The sequence below is a fragment of the Marmota flaviventris genome, chromosome 2 (genome assembly GCF_047511675.1).
Source record: "Marmota flaviventris isolate mMarFla1 chromosome 2, mMarFla1.hap1, whole genome shotgun sequence".
NCBI lineage: Eukaryota > Metazoa > Chordata > Mammalia > Rodentia > Sciuridae > Marmota > Marmota flaviventris.
Window position 1 is genome coordinate 91,020,239 of NC_092499.1, and position 21,085 is coordinate 91,041,323.

The window sequence follows — 21,085 nt, forward strand, 5'->3', positions numbered from 1 at the left end:
AATGACTTCATGCGATAGGACTTTAATTTTCATTTTCACTTAATTACTTCTTTAAAGGTCCTATCTCCAAATACAGTCACACACTGAAGTACTAGGAGTTAGGGCTTCAAAATATGAAGCTGAGATAGAAGTTCCATTGGCCATACAGTAAAACAGTATTGTTTCTAGGGGTCATTACTAGATGTATAGTCTGAAACCTGTAACCTGAAACCTTCCCATGATGTAAGCAAAGAGTTTCCACTATTAAGTCATTTATTTTCTGCCAGAGTTGTTCCTATTATCACCAGTTGATCCCTTGTTAATAAAGTAGTTGCTATCTGAAGTGGATACAGGCAACAGAACCTCAAGATTGGGAATATGCAATTAGCTTTTGATCTAGTTAAATTTGATGGCAATGAGGACCTGGTTTCCATTAGGTGATGGAATACTAATGTATGAACCGAATTGTGTCCTCCAAAAAAATTGATTTTTTGAACCCCTAACTCCTAATACCTCAAAATGTAACTGTATTTGCAATGAGCCTTTAAAGAGGTGATTAAGTTAAAATGAGGACGTTAGGTTGGACCTCACCAATTATGACTGGTGTCCTTAGAAGAAAAGGAGATTAGGGCACACACACACACACACACACACACACAGGAACACTCATGTGAGGACTCAGAAATAAGGTTCAGCAAGCCTAGGGAATAGGCCTTACAAGAAACCACACCTGGCCAAGTGCAATAGCACATACCTGTAATCCCAATGACTTGGAAGGCTGAGTCAGAAAGATAAGAAGTTTAATCCCAGCCTGGACAACTTAGTGAGACCCTATCTCAAAATAAAAAGGGCTAGAAATGTAGTTCAGGGGTAGAGTTTCCCTAGATTTAATTCCCAGTACACAGTGGTAGGGGGGTATAGAAACCAAACCTTCCAACACCTTGGTCTTGGAATTCCAGCTTCCAGAACTATGAGAAAATAAATTTCTATTGTTTAAACATGTACTCACCCTGTGATATTTTGTTTTGGATGCATATCAAACTAATATAAGTAGTAATAAACCATGGCATTCTGTGTCAAAGTTATTTAAATTACTACTGGTGGTCAACTGAAATAAAACACCTATTGAAAGCAGACCAGGTGGTAGAACCGTAGCACTAAACTCTGTGGTAGCCTAGCTGCTATTAGCTTCCCTGAAGAGCTTAATGAAAGAAAACAGTCTTAGGACTTTAAATTCTTAACTCATGATTTTTTCAGAGAACTATCCTGAAATTCTCTCATCTCTTGTAGTTGCAGGGTCCTTGTAGCTAAAAACCACATACAGAGTTCGATACTAAAGCTATTGAATGAGAACCGAAGTTGAATTCACAACTTCCTCACATCTGTGAACTTAGGGAGTTAACTGGGAAGAGGTAGGACCTGTTAAAATTTAATGGCAACATTTGCAAGAGTTTCATAAACCTAAATACCTGAACTTCAGAACTCCACTGAGCTTCCCATTCTTGAAGAAATGGCTCTTCTTGCTATATCCAATAAGGTTGATCCTGACTTGCTTGACCCTGACCTCATTTAAGATAAACCTTGAAAAGGGATTTCAATGTTCCTTGTTTTACCCTTACCATCCTTGATTCCCTCCAGACTCATTGTCACAGCCAGATCCCAATTTATTTGAGCATATTACATTCAAACTTAGGAGGAGAAGGCTTGCATGCTTACAGAATTATAAGAATTTATGATGACAAAAACCTGGGAAATGTGTGGAAATTATTTCTGGGGGATTTCTAGACAAGAAGAAAGAAACTTATTTTAGATCAGGTTAAATTTATTGACACAGGTACATGTACCAGAGAATATAGATTTGATATCTAAATGGGACAGCTGAGAGTGGTTCAGGTTGTTTGCTTGGTTGATTAACTTTGAATTAAACTCAGCTATGGATTCTGCTGATTAAACTGAGATCCAAAAATTCCAAAGCACAGTAGAGAAGAAATGATTCATAGACTTAGGGAAATAAAGATGTTCAAGTGGATTTGTCACATAAAACCAGCTCACCTTGCCCCTCATTCTTTCTGCAAGAGAATCCAGAAGATACCCCTTCATTGAGAAATACATTAGCAAAGGAACAGTTGGAAAGCATTGCAATGAATTTTTTTCTTCTGCAGACTGGAGATAATGGTGGGAATTGATGCCATTAAAATGGCCTCTCTGCAGTGGCAATGATAAAAGATTCAAGGTGATAGAGGCAAGGTAGCAGCATTTAATTGTGAGAGACAAAGTGGACATAATTTCATAATATGCAGTAAGGCTCACATAGTACACAAAACATTTTTTTAAAAAAAGAGAGAGTGAGAGAGAGAGAGAGAGAGATTTTTTTTTAATATTTATTTTTTAGTTTTCGGCAGACACAACATCTTTGTTTGTATGTGGTGCTGAGGATCGAACCCGGGCCGCACGCATGCCAGGCGAGCGTGCTACCGCTTGAGCCACATCCCCAGCCCAGTACACAAAACATTTTAACCCTCAGGGTAGTTAACAATTTATCCTGGGGTCCATTAGTCTAAGACAGATGGACTAGAGTCCTGCTTAATGAGCAGTGAGACAGCCTCTCAACCACTCCAGACAATTGGTTTCCAGGTCCCAAACATCTACGTGAAAGGGAGTCCTAGAATCTATGGAAAATGACTGAAAGGACATAGTAAGAACATAAACTGTCCCATATCATCATCCCTAAAAGATCCTGTGATTGTTTACCAGGGTGAATGTGCACTACAAAAAGGGAGAAATCTAGGACTGAGAGAGATTTTAAGTGCTGGCTCTGAGCTTACATCCTTAGGCTCCAAAACATCTTAAGAGTCTGCCTGTCGAATTGGAGGCTGATGAGGTATAATAATAAGTAAATAAATAAAAGTAATAAGTAGTAAGTAATAAGTAGATAAATAAAAATTGACCTGGTCCATTTCCTGTAGACTCCTTAATTTCTGAATATATGGTGGAAATGAGAAAGGAAAATAATGTTTAAATTCTGAAGTGTTACTAGACTTTACACACAGAAGTAATACTGATGATGACAGTTAACACTTGAGTGTTTCTGTGTCAGGTACTATGCATGGTCTTACTTAATTCTGTCCAAAAAACTATTTTGGTTGCAACTTTTATCTTATCTGTACTTTACAGATAAGAAAACTGAGATGTAGAAATGTTGGATAACTTCATTATCTAATGTTATAAAGTAATAAGGTAAAGTTATGTTCAATATAAGCTCTCTTGACACCAAAACCCATGCTCTCAACAATGGTTTTCCATTGTCCTATCTATGCTATATTCATTAAGATTGATTTACTAATTAATTACTTTGAATTACAAGTCACATAGAACCATGTAAACCTGTAGCAATTTATTTTCCTTTCCTGCTCTGTTTTCTAGGCTGATTTCGTGCTCAGGGGATAAAGGCAGTCTGATATTGGAAGATGGAAAAGGAGATCTGAAGTGTCATATCACAGAAAACCCATTCAAGATAGACTTGGTATCTGAAAAAGAGGTTGTGATGAGCATAAATTCCCAGGGCAAATTATTCTTTGAGCACCTACAGATTCCTCCCAAACAAAGGTATTTTTACACATTACTTAATGCATAAAGACCTAACAAAAACCTAGTTATGAGTATCAGCTGCTTATCAGGAGAATAAATTCATCACAGAAAATTGGTTTACCTTTTTTGCTGTGATATTCTGAGGAATTTCATGTTTTCATATGTGCAGGTAAATACATGCTTTGTGACAAAAATGATTCCCAAACTTTTGAGAATGTCGCATTCTTACTACACCCTGGGTGTGACTGATGGCATTCTCTCCCTCCACAGCCTTCTAAAAAAGTATTAATGTGAACTATTATGTCTTCAAAATGTCACTTTCTCCCCTAGAATAACTTGAGTAACTGTAAGTATGAATAGTTCTACAGGAATGTTCTTGGACTATCCACTCCATCAAAGCTACTTGTTCCCAGTCACATGATTAAGAAGTAATGATAAGGAAGAGATTCTTCCTTTAAAAAAAAAATTATTATTTTAAGTCTTCCAGTCAGTAGTTATTTGCATTTTTATCATAATAGTGAACATATTACATGGTCTTCAGAGAGCATTTAGCAGTCATTATTCCCAAATAGTGAGAGGTTTTTTCCTGGGTTTCATTTTATTTCTATCTTAAATTATAAATTTTAAATATTAAAAATATCTTGGGCCTGGAGCTATAGCTCTGTGGTACAATACTTGCCTAGTGTATGTGAAGCCCTGTGACCACCAGTGTCACAAATAAAAATAAATAAATAAAATAAAATCCTCCTAGAGAATGAGTGAGTTAGGATGCAGGATACAAGATTAAATATGCAAGAGTCAGTTACTTTCCTGTATACCAGCAATGAAAAGTGCAATTTGAAATAAAAAACACATTTACCACTTATATTAGCACCCTCAAAACAAAATACTTATCTTTAAATTTAAAAATAAGTAAAAGATCTATGTGAGGAAGACTACAGTACTCTGATGAAATATTTCAAAGAACAGTATAAATAGTAAGTTGTTTTGTTTTCATAGATAGAACACCTTGATATTGTCAAGATGCCAGTTCTCCCAACCTTATCTGTAGATTCAATGCAATCTAAATTAAAATCCCAGCAAGTTATTTTGTGAATATTGACAAACCAAAGTTGTATGGAAAGGCGAAAGATCCAGAATAGCCAGTTCATCACTGAGGAGACTAACAAAGTTGGAGAACTGATAGCCTAACTCAAGACTTACTACAAGGCTACAGTAATAGAGATAGTGTGGTATTAGTGAAAGGGCAGACATATAAATCAGTGGAACAGAATAGAAAGCCCAGAAATAGACTCACACAGTGGTCAACTGATCTTTAGCAAAGAGCAAATGTAGTACAGAGCCAATAGTCTTCAACAAATGATACTGGAACCATTAGATGCCGACATGCAAAGAGTAAATCTAGGCACAGACCTTATTGACTTCACAAAACATGATCTCAACGTGGATCAGAAACCTAAATGTAGAGGCTGGGGTTGTAGCTTAGTGGTGGAGTACTTGCCCTCACGTGTGAGGCACTTAGTTCGATCCCCAGCACCAAATAAAAAAACTAAATAAAATAAAGGTATTGTGTCCATCTACAACTAAAAATATTAAAAATTTTTTTAAATAAAGGCATAGTGTCCATCCACAACTAAAAAAAAAAAAGAAAGAAGGATACCTAAATATAAACAACAAAAATGTTAAACTCCTAGAAGATAACAGAGAATAATACCTAGATGACCTTGAATATGATAATATCTTCTTTAGATATAATATCAAAGAAACAATTAACAAAGCTTAACTTCATTAAAATTAAAAACTTCTTTTTTTTTTTTTTTTGAGAGTCTTGCTAAATTTCTAGGTTTGTCTTGAGCTTCTGATCCTCCTGCCTCAGCCTCCTGAGTAGCAGGGATTACAGGTGTGTAACACAGCTGGGGTTGAAGCTCAGCAGTAGAGCGCTTGCCTAGTATGTGTGAGGTGCTGGGTTCTATGCACATAAAAATAATAAATAAAATAAAGGTATTGTGTCCAACTACAACTAAAAAAAAAAATTTAAAACTCTGCCCTGTGAAAGATAATGTCAAGAGAACATAAAAACAAGCTGTAGACTAGGAGAAAATATTTGCAAAAGACCCATCTGATAAAAGATTATTATCCAAAGTATATAAAGAGATAAACTTGATAGTAAGAAAACAAATCCCAGTTGAATAGTAGGCCAAAAAATTATTAACAACTCACAAAAGAAGATACACAAATGACAAGTGGGCTTGTAAACTTCATTAGGGAATTGCAAGTTGAAATAAGGAGATTCTAGCACATATCTATTAGAATGACCAAAATCTAAAACCCTGACAGCATCAACTGTTGTAGAGGATGTGGAGCAACAGAAATTAATTCATTGCTAGTAGGAATGCAAAATGTTACAGCCACTTTTGGAAGAAATTAGGCTATTTCTTGCAGAACTGAACATATTCTTCCCATATTATCCAGCAATCACATTCCTTGGTATTTTCCCAAATGTATTGAACACTTATGTCCACAAAGAAAACTACACGTGGAAGTTCATAACAGCTTTATTCATAATTCATAAAACATGGAAGCAACCAAAATATCTATTAGTAGGTTAATTGACTAACTGTGGAACACCCAGATAATGGAATATACTATTCAGCACTAAGAAGAAATGAGCTGTCAAGTCATGAAAATATCATGGAGGACCAGGGAATGAAATTGATCAAATTATGTGCATATTTGAACATGGCATGCTGAATCCCACTCATGTATAATAATTATGTACATTTTTAAAATGTTTAAAAACAAATATCATGGAGGAAATTCATATGCCTATTACTAAATGACAGAAGCTAATCATAAATCTGGGCATCTGATTACATACTGTGTAATTCCAACTATAGGACATTCTAGAAAAGATAAAACTGTGGAGATAGTAAAAAGATTATTAGTGGCCAGAGGTTGTAGGAACAGAGCACAGAGGACTTTATAGTAGCAGAAATACTCTATGTGATACTACAATGGAGGATTCATATCATACATTTATCTATGCCTCAATTGCTTTAAAAAATAAAGTTTATTAATATTTTAAAATTAAAAGGTAGGCATGCACTGTAATCCCTGCTACTCAGGAGGCTGAGGCAGGAGGATCACAAGCTCAAGACAAATCTAGAAATTTAGCAAGACTCTCAAAAAAAAAAAAAAAAAAAAGAAGAAGAAGAAAAAGAGCTATGGATATAGCTCAGCTCAGCTCAGCGGTAGAGCACTTGCCTAGCATGTATAACGTCCTAGGTTCCATCCCTACTACCACAAAAATAAATAAATAGTAAAATACCAGGGAAATTTTTTAACATCTATAAGAATTTAAAAATTAATATGTACAGGGCTGGGGTTGTGGCTCAGCGGTAGAGTGCTCACCTAGCACATGCAAGGCCCTGGGTTTGATCCTTAGCACCACATAAAAATAAATAAATAAATAAATAAAGGTATTGCATCCAACTACAACTAAAAAATTTAAAAAAATTTAAAGCATTAATATGTATAAGTTGGGCACAATAGCTCATGCCTGTAATCCCAGCAGTTCAGGAGGCTGAGGCAGGAGGATTGCAAATTCAATTGCAATGTCAGCAACTTAATGAGGCCCTAAAGACTTATCAAGAGAAAATAAAACATTAAAAAAAAGTGGGGGGTTGGGAAGAGTTCCAAGATGGCAGAATAGAGGAGGTCGTGTTCCTGGCTGCTCTGTGGCATGAAACCAAGAAAGCAGACATGCAGCTTCTCTGCAAGGTAGGTGAACAAAAAAAAAAAAAAAAAGGAAGGGAGGGACTTTATTCAAACCTAAAACTGAACATTCAAAGCAGATATGGGACACAGGATGTTGGATATAATAAAATAAGGGAAAAAAATCCCCACTGGCATAGGTGCTGCCACAGCCGGGTCAGAAGCTCCAGATAGAGAGGTCCGTCCATGAGCATAGTAGAGAGAAAAGGGAAGTAAAGAAACCGGCATTTTTGGGAGGCCTGAGGTATGTCTGGGTTTGGAACATTTAGTTTTTGGCGGACACAACATCTTTGTTTGTATGTGGTGCTGAGGATCGAACCCGGGCCGCTCGCATGCCAGGCGAGCGCGCTACCGCTTGAGCCACATCCCCAGCCCTGGGTTTGGAACATTTAGAGACCGAAGAGATTGCTCAACAAACCCGAAGAACTCTCTGCAAGATATTTGTGTGGGGAAAGAAGCTGCCATCTCTCCAGGTAGCATACAGAGGACAAAGGAAAGAACCATTTTGCAGCTTCTTTAAGAGGTCTAGCAACTGAGGAAGCCAATTCCTAGCAAACCCAAGTTTGGCCCAAAATACAGGCTCAGTAATACACACTATGTGTGACATAGAGTGTGCTTAAGTAACCAGAAGAAAATCAAACATGGAGAAAGGTTTATACAGGGGACAACTGATGGAGGAAACCCACCCAGCTTTCCCCCTCACCCTCCAGTCCAGCTGGGAGAGTCACATTTGGCCAGGAATTCAGAAGGGTAGGGGCGTGAGAAATTTTTGAAGTTAACCCAAGACCAGGAAACTTGGGGTCTGCAGGTGACACAGGGACTAAAAATTGGCTCCCCCACCACACAAGTGGAACCCAGGTGAGATCCCTGGGGTATAGTGTTCCAGTGTGGAGCAAAACTGGGCATTGGAGGTGTGCTGATTTAAATCTTTAGACCAATTAGCATTCATCAAAGAGCCTGGAGCCTGCCTAAGCCTAAAACCCTGCCTCCAGGAACTCCACCTGCAGGACTCTACCTCTCTCACTCCAGCAATCTAGAGGGTGGAACATCACACTCCAGAAGACCCCACCAAAAAATGCTGAGAAGTTGAGACTATTTTGAATTCCAATGGAAAGAATTCTTTAAATTTTCATGAAGACTTTTTTTCTTTTCTTTGCTTTTATAAATTCTTTTTCACTGTTTCATTGTGACTTTAATGGTACATGGACATTTATACAGTTTCCTTTATTTTTTTTTTTCTTCTCTGGCATTTCTGAATACAGTTATTTAACATGGTTTAGTTTCTTATGAAGTATGATGTTTGACTAGTATAGTTCAGTTCTGCTTTGTATTCTTTTATTTTTATTTTTAATTTTTAAAAATTTTTGCTTTATATTTATATTTTTATCCTGTTTCCCTTGATTCTCTCTTTTCTTCTGCTAACAGCCAATTTCTATTTTTCTCTCTTTTGCTCTTCTTTTAATCTTTTACTTCTATCTTCTCGCCTCCTTATAATCATCACATCCTATATCACTTTTATTCTCTTCCTGTCCATCACCTGAAAATGTAAATCCTTTTGCAAACTTGCTGTTTTTATGATAGGCAGTAACTGATCATATAATTTCTGTTTACTGTGATAATTAACATTGTAGATATCATAGTAGGAACTATTTGGATTAATGCTATATACTGTTTGCATTGGTGATTGTTGTTATTTGTCTCCATCTAAACAGTGAGGTAATGGAAACCTTCAGGGACACTTTAAGTCCACAGGGCAGAAATTTTACTGCCTCAGAGCCATACTGTTAAATGGGGAGACACACAAACAACATGAAAAGGCAACAGAACAAATCACCCCAAGCAAACCAAGATACTCCAATAACAAAAAACATTGACACCACAGTGGAAGAAATGTCAGAGAAGGAGTTTAGAATGTACATGGTTAAATTAATCTGCAAAGTAAAAGATGATGTAAGAGTGCAAATAGAGGTAGCAAAAGATCACTTTAATAGAGATTCTGAAAAAAAAAAAAACACTAACAGAAATCCTTGAAATTAAGGAAACAACAAACCAAATTTAAAATTCAATAGAAAGCATCACCAACAGACTAGACCATTTGGAAGACAGAACCTCAGACAATGAATATATACTCTTGAAAATAGAGTTGACCCAGAGAGAAAATGTTAAGAAACCATGAACAGAACTTCCAAGAATTATGGAATATCATGAAAAAAACAAATTTAAGATTTATCAGGATAGATGAAGGCATGAAGATACAAGCTAAAGGAATGCACAGTCTTTTCAATGAAATAATATCAGAAAATTTTCCAAATCTAAAGAATGAAATGGAAAGTCAAATATAAGAGGTTTACAGGATCTCAGTGTACAAATTACAACAGGCCCACATCATGTCATATTATAATGAAAATGCCTAGCATACAGAATAAGGATAGAATTTTAAAGGCTATGGGAGAAAAATATCAGATTACATGGAGGGGGTAACCAACACAGATCATAGCTGATTTCCTAACCCAGATCCTCAAAGCTAGGAGGTGCTGGAATAACATATACTGAGCTCTAACAAAGAATCCTATATTCAGCAAAATTAAGCTTCATATTTGAGGATGAAATAAGAACCTTCCATGATAAACAAAAATTAAAAGTATTTGAAACCAGAAAGCCTACACTTCAGAATATTCTCAACAAAATATTCCATGAAGAAGAAATGAAAAAAAAAAGTGAAAACCAGCAAAGGGAAGAACTATATTAAAGGAATAGTTAATCAAAGGATAAACTAATTCAAATTAAAAAGTATAAATAAACCAAAATAACTGGGAACACAAATCATATTTCAGCAATAACCTTGAACATTAATGGCCTAAACTCATTAATCAAAAGACATAGACTGGGGCTGGGGTTGTGGCTCAGTGGCAGAACACTTGCCTTGCACATGTGAGGCACTGGTTTCAATCCTCAGCATCACATGAAAATAAATAAACAAAATAAAGATCTTGTGTCCATGTATAACTAAAAAAAATTCTTAAAGAAGACATAGACTGGCAGATTGGATTAAAAACAAGACCCAACAATGTGCTATCTCCAAGAAACTCACTTCATAGGCAAAGACATCCACAAACTGATGGTGAAAGGATAGGAAAAAACATACCACTCATATGGATGACATAAACAGCAGAGGTTTCTGTTCTCATATCAGATAAAGTGGACTTCAAGCCAAAGTTAATCACAAGGGACAAAGAAGGATATTTCATATTGCTTAAGGGAATTATATGTCAACAAGACAACAATCATGACCCAAACAACGGAGCATCTATGTACATCAAGCAAACCCTTCTCAACTTCAAGAATCAAATAGTCCACAACACAGTAATATTGGGTTTGAACACTTTTTTCCATATATATGAAAACAAATATGAATATATATGTAAAAATATACATGAAAATATTTAAATGGGTATGGATTTGTATATAATTATTTTTCTTTTGAGATGAATGTTTATAATTTTCTTAAGATTCTAAATATGATTATGTAACAGAATATATATAAAAACTTATAGGTAGGATTTGGTTGCCATTAGGGTATATACATATGTATATGAATGTATATAAATATATACAGAATATATATGTGAAAATATATATGGATATTCAAAGTTATGTTTATAATTTTTGTTAAAAAGGCTCATGATTATGAGTAAGACTAGATTTAGTTCTGAATTATGGCTTTGGTTTAGGGGATGGGTTACCTTTGGAACATATATGTCAATATATATGAATATAAATATGAATATAGAGGTAATATCACATATCAAAATTTATATATATATATACTTTTATCTATGGATATTTTTAAGGTAAGCAATATTGTTATGTGTGAAATTTAGGTTATACTTATGGAAATGAGTATATATATAAAATATCCATGGGTTTTTATGTGAATTTGTGAATTTATGAATTTATATCCCCAAATACATAGGTACAATCATGTAAAATGTTATGGTTTATATGTATAGAAGTTCTCCAAGGTATATGGTGGGTATAGGACTAACATAGAAAAATAAATAGGGTTAGTTTAGGGATTGAAATTTTTATTCAAATATAGGAATACAAAAATGAATATATATGTAAAAATATACATGAAAATACTTAAATGGATGTAAATTTGTATATAGTTATTTTTCTTTTGAGGTTAATGTTTTGTTTTAGTTATAGTTTATAATTATGTAACTGAATATATATATGAAAATGCATGAGCAGGAATTTGGTTGCTGTTATGGTATATTCATATATATACATGAATATATATAAACATATGAATATGTGAAAATATATATGGATATTTAAACTAAAAAAATTTAAAAAGGGTCTGAAACTAAAATGATAAAAGAAAGTTATAGGTATGGAAATATTTTAGAATGGAAAGTTAGGAGGTGAAAGAAATGTATCTTGAGGAGAACGTATTTTGCTGGCAAAGTAATATTCTTGGACTAAAGTTCAAGATGAAAGGGGACAAAACTAAGGATGTAAATTTGTGAATGTCAAAGTAAGTCACAGAAGGTTTGTGGAAGGTAAATTTCAAAAAGTTTGTGTTTATGATTAAATTGGCTATAATTAGCACAAAATTATTTAAACTTTAATGTACTGATATGAAGAAAAGTCAGAATCGTTAATCTGCTCTTATCTATCAATGATTTTCTTGTTTTTTTGTTAGGTTTTATTACTTGGGGAAACTAAGTCTTAAAGGAATTAGGGTTTGTAGCTGTTTTAAAGTCTTAAATGATTATTTTGTAATTGGTTAAACAAACAACTGTTATTTAGATTATAACAATATTGTTGATATCCAAAATATATGTAACTAGGTATATGTATGCATCTGAGAACTATCTATCTAAGATTTGTCTAAGTCTTATGTAAAAGCTTATAAAATGAAAGTTTATATAATTTTACTGACAAGACAACCAATAAGTGTTCTCTTTTATACATTGTATCTGACACAGAAAGGCCACACTGTCATTTGAAGACCTGTCGTATATATGTATGCTTTGACTAAGTCTATTTCTGATTATTAGCACTGTTTCCTAAATGTATAAGATATTTAAAGCTATCCTTTGATTTTTGTTCACCCATGCAGACCTGTGATTATTGTTACTGTACACTTGGATTCTATATTGTACTTTAAAAGTAAAAAAAATAATAAAATAAGAAAAATAAATCAATAAATAGATTTTTTTCAGGTTGGGGATGTAGCTTAGTGGTTAAGTATCCCTAATACCAAAAAAAAAAAAATATATATATATATATATATATATATATATATATATATATATATATATATATGTACAATATAGGAAAGATCATCTAAATCCATAAGCAAAAGAACAATAAACAAATTTAAAAATGGGGGATATAAACTATAGCAAGTTGTGTTAACATAATGAATGTCAAAAAATTAATTTTGAGTAAAAAAAAAAGCATATCACAAAAGAATATAAAGTGTGTGTGTGTGTGTGTGTGTATATATATATATATTTTTTAAAAGGTAAAACCTAATAATGTATAAAACCTAATAATGTATTTTTGGGGATTTATGTGTGTGTGTGTGTGTGTCTGTTTGTGAGAGACAGAGAATACTTTTTTAAAACACCAAGAGAATGATTAACACAAACTTTCATAGTGCTATCTCTGAAGGTATGAGGTGAAAGCAGATAGATTTGAAAAGAGGTGTATAGATACTCCAAAGGAACAAGTTATTTCAGTTGCTTAAGCACAGTGGTATATTTATACCTATTCACTTAGTATTATCCTTTAAACTCTGTGTTCTTTTATCTATGTTCTGTGTTTTACATTAAAGACACAAATTAATGTATAATGAATGTGAATAAATAATTCATAGAGGAAGAAATAGAAGTACCATAAAATGTATAAAAAAGCAATTTACATCATTAATGACCATAGAGATACAAACTGAAATGCTTTATCTTTTCTAAAATTTTACAGTGGCAAAGACCCAAAAGATTGGTAAAGCCCCATGTTGTTAAGAATGTGAGGAGAGCTGTGGTGCATGCCTGTAATCACAGCTGCTCAGGAGGCTGAGGCAGGAGAATTGTAAGTTCAAAGCCAGCCTGAGCAACTTAGTGAGACCCTATCTCAAAATAAAAATTTTAAAAGGGCTGGGAATGTGGCTCAGTGGTTAAGCAACCCTGGGTCTAATCCCTAATACCACACATATACGCACAAAAAGAATGTGAGGAGAGCCATACACAGTGGAGCATACCTGTAAAACCAGCAACTTGGAAATCTAAGGCAGGAGAATTTCAAGTTTGAGGCCAGCCTGGGCAATTTAGTGAGACACTGCCTCAAAATAAAAAATAAAAATATAAAGGGATGGTGATGTAGCTCAGTGGTATAATACCAAAACAAAAAAATGTTGGGCGATAAACACTCAAATACAACTTTGGGTAAAAGAAAATTTTAGAATAAATTGTCACAATTATTCTGAGAGACTACATTGTGTTGCTGTGTACCAGAGTACAATGAGTGGGGAAAGCTGTATTCTACCTTGTTTACATATTTTTTGTTGAGATATTATGAGCATATATTACACTTACAATAAAAATAAAGTTATTTTAAAGTATTAACAAATTTTCAAGTGCATGTACATTTGTGTAAACAATCAAGCTATTGGTTTGTTCATTAATATTCAATTTTCTAAGCTTGAGTTTATAATGGTGTTATATTTAGTAAGTTAAAGGATATAATTTATGACATCTTAAAAGTTGAAAATGAAAATCTTTATTATTGAACAAAATTCCGTCTTTCCATCATTGAGTGAAATAATTTTCTTTATGTTAAAACAGAACTACCAAAGAAAATGAGGAGAGTGCATCAATCAACACCTCTCAGGTAATTTAGATGGAACAATTTATCTTTTTTATGTTCTTCACCACAATCATGATTTTGTGGCACATAATGAATTCTGTTCCTCCCTTATCCAGAAGAGTACTTGTTAATACTCTACTACATATAAATGACATTACATCTCTTTGCTTGCCTTATCATCTTATTCTTTCCTTCATTTATTCATTCATATATTCATTTATTTGTAAAAACAGATACATCTTAAGTACCTGCTTGTTTTCCAGGCATTATGTTGGATAAAAAGAATAAACCTTGAATAAAAAAAAATCCCAAACATGTGTTAGGAACTTAGAATCTTTTGGGAAAGGCAGGCATTGACTAAATGATTGGGAGAATACAAGAAGGAATCTGACCAAGGAATCTGCAAAAGACCTTTTGAAGAACGTAATGTTAAAGCCTGAGTCACAGACCCTTTGCAAGAATTTGGCAAAAACTGAACCATCCCTATAGAAAAGTTTTTGAATTTCATATTTTTTGATAGAATTCATGGACTCTAAACCCCATCCATATGGATACTATTGCCTTCATTAAGGATTCAGGCATGCCTTTTAAAAATACACAGATCATGGGGCTGGTGCTGGGGCTCAGTGGTAGAGCACTCGCCTAGCATGTGCGAGGCACTGGGTTCGATCCTCAGTACCACATAAAAATAAATAAAATAAAATATAGATATAAAAAGACCAGAGCTCTTGTTTTAAAAAAATGTAGAGGTCCACCTTACAGAACTTTTAATTATGAACAAATAACCCAGAAATGGACAAAGAGTTCCTTTTAAAGAAATATGCATTTCATATACATGCAATTTTTTAAAAAACATTTTCATTCTCCTAAGGAAAAGGAAAATCTGGCAAAGTTCATAGCTCTAGATCAAAAGATTATGGACCTTAGAGCTAGGGTTGTAGCTGTGTAGGTAAAGCATTTGTCTAGCATGTGTAAGGCACTGAATTCAATTCTCAACACTGCATATAAATGAATAAATAAAAAATAAAGGTCCATCAACAACTAAAAAAATTTTAAAAGATTGTGGACCCAAGTAGTCATTGCCATCCCAGTCAACATAAGAATATAGCTGTAGGGCTGGGATTGTGGCTCAGCGGTAGAGCACTCGCCTAGCACAGGCGGGACCTCAGCACTACATAATAAATAAATAAGGCATTGTGTTAAAAAAAAAAGAATATAGCTGTAGTTTAGCTAATTGGAAGATAAAGGGAAAAGTGCCCATCTCAGCAAAAACAAATCTCTATTTAGGGTCTCTCAAAACAGACTGGAATTATTTGAGCTCAATGTTTTACCTTACATGTTTACATGAAAAATGTTTTTCTCCCCCTCACCCCAGTGCTGGAGATGGAACTCAGGGCCTCAATATTTGCTAAGCTAATACTCTGCCTCTGAACTACATGCCCAGCCCAATTTTTAAAAATTTTTGCATATATAAACACTACCATTTTTCAAAGTGCTTTCACATCACTTTAGTTCATATGCAAATATTCATGTCATAAGGTATAACTATTCCTCAAAAAATTAAAAATGGAATTATAGTATGATCCAATAGTTCTTCTGGGTTTATACTCAAAAGTGAAGTTACAGCAGCTTATTCAAAGTAGACAAAAGGAGGAAGCAACTCAAGTCTCTTGATGATGAGTACATAAACAAAGTGTACTATTATACTTACAATGGAATATTATTCAGCCTTTAAAAGAAAGGAAATTCTGAGTAATGCTGCAAAATGAATGTAACTTGAAAACATTATACTAAATGAAATAAGCCAATCACAAAAGAACAAATGCTATATATAATTCCACTTTATGAGGTACCTACTGCAGTCAAATTCTTAGAGACAGAAAGAGAAAGGAGTTACCATGGGAGGAAATGGGGAGTTATTATTTAATGGATAGAGAAGTTCAGTTTGGAAAGATGAAAAACATTCTAGAGAGAGATGATGATAATGAACATCATCACACAACAGAGCTAATTTACTTAATGCTGTGAACTGCATACTTGAAAATGGTAAAAATGGTAAATTTTAGGTTATTTTACCACAAGAAAAAAATAAGGATGATTAATGACATTTATATAAAATACAGGTTTGATTTAGTAAATATACTGACATCACAAACTCATTCTAAAACATGAATTCCTTTTATTATTATTTCTTAATAATCCAAATAAAATGTGCAGATGTTGCATCACAGGAGAATTGGGAGATGAAGCTCCAAACTTAAGTTCTTGTGTCCTTACAAAAGAAAATGCAAAGTCAGACTTGAAGAGCCAACCAATAGAATTTTATTATTTTACTATGAGTGAAAGTATAATAAGGCTCAAGCAGTGTGCATAGCTGGGTGTGGGGGTGGAGGAGTGGGAGTTCACCTCCAAGGAGAGAACAATAAAGGGCTGGAGTTGTAGCTCAGTGGTAGAGAGCTTGCCTCGCAAGCGTGAGGCACTGGGTTCAATCCTCAGCACCACATAAAAATAAAGATATTGTGTCTATCTACACCAAAAAAAAAAAAGGAAGTGAATAATAAAGGAAACAATGCAGGTTCCAAGTTTATTACTGTTTGATGTTTGTCAGAAGAACTAGATACCACCTTCTGCAGTCTTTACCAATCAGATGTTTTATCTCCTCCTTCACCTCAGGCTGGGGAGTTTTTGACCCTGGATTGTTCTTTCCAGATCTGTCCTGGTGACCATCCTATTCAATACCAGTCAGTTCTATGTTAATGCGGGTTCTGGGGTCAATAATCAAGCAGACTTCATCTTAGTGCACCATGCTATTAATGAAATTTCCCTTCTGAAATAGATTGAGAAACATATGTCCATAAAACCTAACTTCACAATGACCTCAATATACCTGCCTGGAGTTATCCTTTTCTAGATATATTTCTTAATTGACTCCCTTTGTTTCTACCTGCTTATTCTCTGGGTTAGTACACCTGTTGTTCTTCTATAAGTTACTTGATTGTTCATTAAAGGCAATTTCAAAGAAACCCTGTGATCCTGCTATGCTATTGGTTTATATTTCACTACTCATTACTAGCTGCTACCTAACATTTTCCCCTCAAAGATTGGAGAACTTAAGTCATATAGGGGATTAGGGGCAATGAACTCAAATCATTAACTACTTCCTGATAATTAGGGGCATAAGCCTATAAGAGTGGCGACCACATTTGTTACAATTTATAAGTTCAATTAGTTCCCCTTTTTTATTAACAGGAAAATCAAGAGGATCTAGGCCTTTGGGAAGAGAAATTTGGAAGTTTTGTGGATGTCAAAGCTAATGGTAAATTGAAACTGGCTTAACTTCAAAATGGCTAAGTATCTATCTAAAAGTTCCGTGAGTTTTGGCACCTAAACAAGTGATTTCTGAAAGTGAACAGAAATCTCAAATTTGTGTTCTCTATCCTTCAGTAATGCATTGCAACAAAGAAATGGTAATTATATGCTTTTAGTGTGGAGGGTGTAAGAAAAGTACAGGCCCTGCAGAGGGGTCTAGCTTATCATGCTGTTGTACTGTCCAGTTGAACAAGCAGCTACAAATTCTGCATTCTATTTTTATGAGATTCAAGTAATGAGAAACCAAATTATAGAATGTATCAGCTTCAACATTCCAAGGCAGTTTTTAACTTTTTCAAGGTCTCCCCATCATTCACATAGGTGTCATGTGCCCATCTGTGACATTTATCACCAGGCTTAGTGATGGGGTTAGAGGAGGACATAGAGTCTATCTCTCAGGAGTTCCCTTTCAGATACATGGGCATTTGTGGTTAGAAAAATACTCATTTTTCTCCCTTCTCCCTGCCTGTAGAATAACAAACCTTCCCTAATTCTCTGAGAATCCTTGTTCTAGCTCTACATATCTACAGCGTGGTATAATGATCAGGGCTAACAGAATGCTCAAAATTTATATGAAGGATATGGTTCTGTCTCTCCTTTCTGTGACATCATAATCTTTTTTACTTTCTCTTTAGCATTCTTTTCCCCCCAAAAAATCCTATAAGTGATATGTAAAATAGTTTTAACTTAGGTATGAATTTAAGTAAATATTTTGTCTCCTACTAATTTACACTTTTATCTCTAAATTAATTGTTAAATAAAGGAGTGTTTGGTTAAAGGAAATTTATATATTATAGGTATATAAATTTATATGCAATATATTTTATTTTAAGAAAAATCTAAAACTTTATAACCTTGTTTTTTACAGGTAATAAAGGAATTTGTTTATAAATGAAGACACAGAGAGCTTTAGCACACAGCTAAGGCAACATAATAAGAGACCAGAGCTTTGTCTTATATATGCATTTTTTGTATCCCAACAATACCTGAATATAACATCTTACAGAGAGTCCTTACAGAGCATTTACTGATTTATCAGAGCAAGTTCAGGTCTTTCTACACCTGGTCTAGTTGTCTTGCTACACCGTTGTTAACTGAATCTCCTTAATTGATTGTCCTCTTGAGAAGCAAAACTCAGTTGGTATCCTGGGCTCTACAGGTCCTACCTCCGTTGGTTTGGATTTCTCCTTACATGGATTTGAACATCTCTATGGGATCCCACAACATGCAGAATCTCACCAACTTAAAAATACTGGGTATGTGAAAATAAGAATCCTTACAGGAGGTTCTGATTTAATATTATTTGTAGAGTTTTAAGAACCTTCTTTGAGGGCTAGGGTTGTGTGGCTCAGTGGTAGAGCACTTGCCTAGTATGTGTGAGGCACTGGGTTCAATTCTTGGCATCAGATAAGTATACAAACTATAACATTGAACCTAACAATATAGAAGAAGTAAAAATTAGAAACTGCTGCAGTCTAAGTTGGGGAGAGATCTTTATCCCTAGGCTTTATGTTTACCTCACAAGGCCTTTTTGTAAAGCCCTGAGAGAATATACTGTGAAAAATCACTGATCTGAAAAACAACACTTACTTCTGAAGGGGATAGTGAGACAGAAAATGGCATTTCAAATAACCTCTGATTCCCTGGGGAAGGTCATTTCAGGTTAACACTAATAGACAATAACCAGAGGCATCAGACTAGGACAAAACCAAAGGGAAACAAGAGTCTAATCCAGATTTCAAGGATCAGATTTTGTTTATTTAACAGGCACAATGAGTCCATCAGAACCTGTGCTGCTCTCTTAATCTCCAGGATATGTAAATAATTCAAAAAGCAAATAACCCAATCAATAAATGGGCAAAGGAACTGAGCAGACACTTCATAGAAGAAATACAAATGGTCAAAAAATATGAAGAGATGTTCAACATCTCTAGCAATTAGAAAAATGAAAATTAAAACTACACTGAGATTCTATCTCACTCCAGTCAGAATGGCAATTAGCAAGAATGCGAGCAACAACAAATGTTTGAGGATGCAGGGGAAAAGGTACATTCATACAATCCTGATGGGACTGCAAATTGGTGCAACCACTCTGGAAAGCAGTATGGAGATTCCTCAGAAAACTAGAAATGGAACCACCATTTGACCTGGTTATGCCATTCTTAGGTATATATCCAAAGGAGTTAAAATCAGTGTACTATAGTGACAGAACCATATCAATGCTTACAGCAACTTAATTTGCAATAGCTAAGCTATGAAGTCAACGTAGGTGCCTTTCAATAGATGAATGGGTAAAGAAAATGTGGTATAAATACACAATGGAATATTACTCAGCCATAAAAAGAATGACTTTATGACATTTGCTGGTGAATGGATGGACTTGGTGAAATAAGCCAGTCTTAAAAAACCAAAGGGTGCATGTTCTCTCTGATATGTGGATGCTAATATACAATGGGCAAGAGGGGGTGGAATAGAAGTTCAGTGGATTATACAAAGGGAAAGGAAAGGAAGAGAGGGGGAATAGGAATAGGAAAGACAATGAAATGAATCTAACATGACCTTCCTATATACAAATATGAATACATCACAGTCTCAACATCATGTCATCCACAAGACTGAGATCCTAATTAGAATAAGACATACTCCATGTGTGTATAAACATGTCAAAATAAAACTCTGCTATCATGTGTAATTAAAAAGAACAAATAACATAAAAAAATTGTGCTACTCTCATACTAACCTAATTCTGTGCCCCCACCCCGTCAGCTCTTGATCTTTCCCTGCCAGCTCTGTGGAAGTCTATTAAGAACACTATCCTTTTGTTTTAGCTACAGAAACTTAACTCACAAAATCTGTGAGTGGATGTGTATTGTGTGCTTCCTATTATGGAAGATTCACAAGTGATTATCCTTCTTTCACAAGAGATATTTAGAAAAGAGATCGGAAATATGGGCTTAGTTATGCCAGTTGTCACGGTAGGGGGTGCCAAAGGAATCAAAAGAGGGAGACAACATTTGTCCAGGTTGTGTCAGGAAACATTTTAGGGAAGTAGTGTTAAGTCTTAGAAGAGGCATAGGACCTAAGTGTTTGCATGGAGAGTGGAGAGTGGAGCTGTCCTATTCGTTATTTATACATTTGTAATGGTATTTGATGATAATCCTCATTTATGTTTTAGGGATGGAGATGCCTACCGTCTTTATAACCTGGATGTCTATGGATATAAAATACATGACAAAATGGGCATTTATGGCTCAGTGCCTTATCTCTTGGCCCACAAACTGGGCAGGACTATAGGCATTTTCTGGCTGAATGCCTCAGAAACACTAGTGGAGATCAATACACAACCTTCAGTAGAGGTAAGCTGTGGATCATGATTGTATGTCATACTTAGAGAAAAAATAAAACCACTGCTAGCTTTTCTTTTTTTCTTTTTGGTGGCAGTTTTTTTGCCACCAGAAGCTTTGAGTGTAATCAGTGAAGGTCAGTACTATCTAAAGGA

The 21,085-nt window shown here is 34.7% G+C and overlaps 1 protein-coding gene across 6 annotated transcripts in view; it reads left to right on the forward strand.

Annotated features, from left to right (window-relative positions):
* Ganc (glucosidase alpha, neutral C) overlaps positions 1-21,085 on the forward strand; it is an 83,172-nt gene that overhangs the window by 21,881 nt on the left and 40,206 nt on the right. For all 6 annotated transcript variants that reach the window (XM_027925980.2, XM_071608132.1, XM_071608133.1 and 3 more), the window contains exons 6-10: positions 3,403-3,585; positions 14,196-14,241; positions 17,467-17,533; positions 18,746-18,842; positions 20,762-20,942. In XM_027925980.2, coding sequence (XP_027781781.2) covers positions 3,403-3,585; positions 14,196-14,241; positions 17,467-17,533; positions 18,746-18,842; positions 20,762-20,942 — 574 coding nt within the window. The remainder of the gene's footprint in view (positions 1-3,402; positions 3,586-14,195; positions 14,242-17,466; positions 17,534-18,745; positions 18,843-20,761; positions 20,943-21,085) is intronic.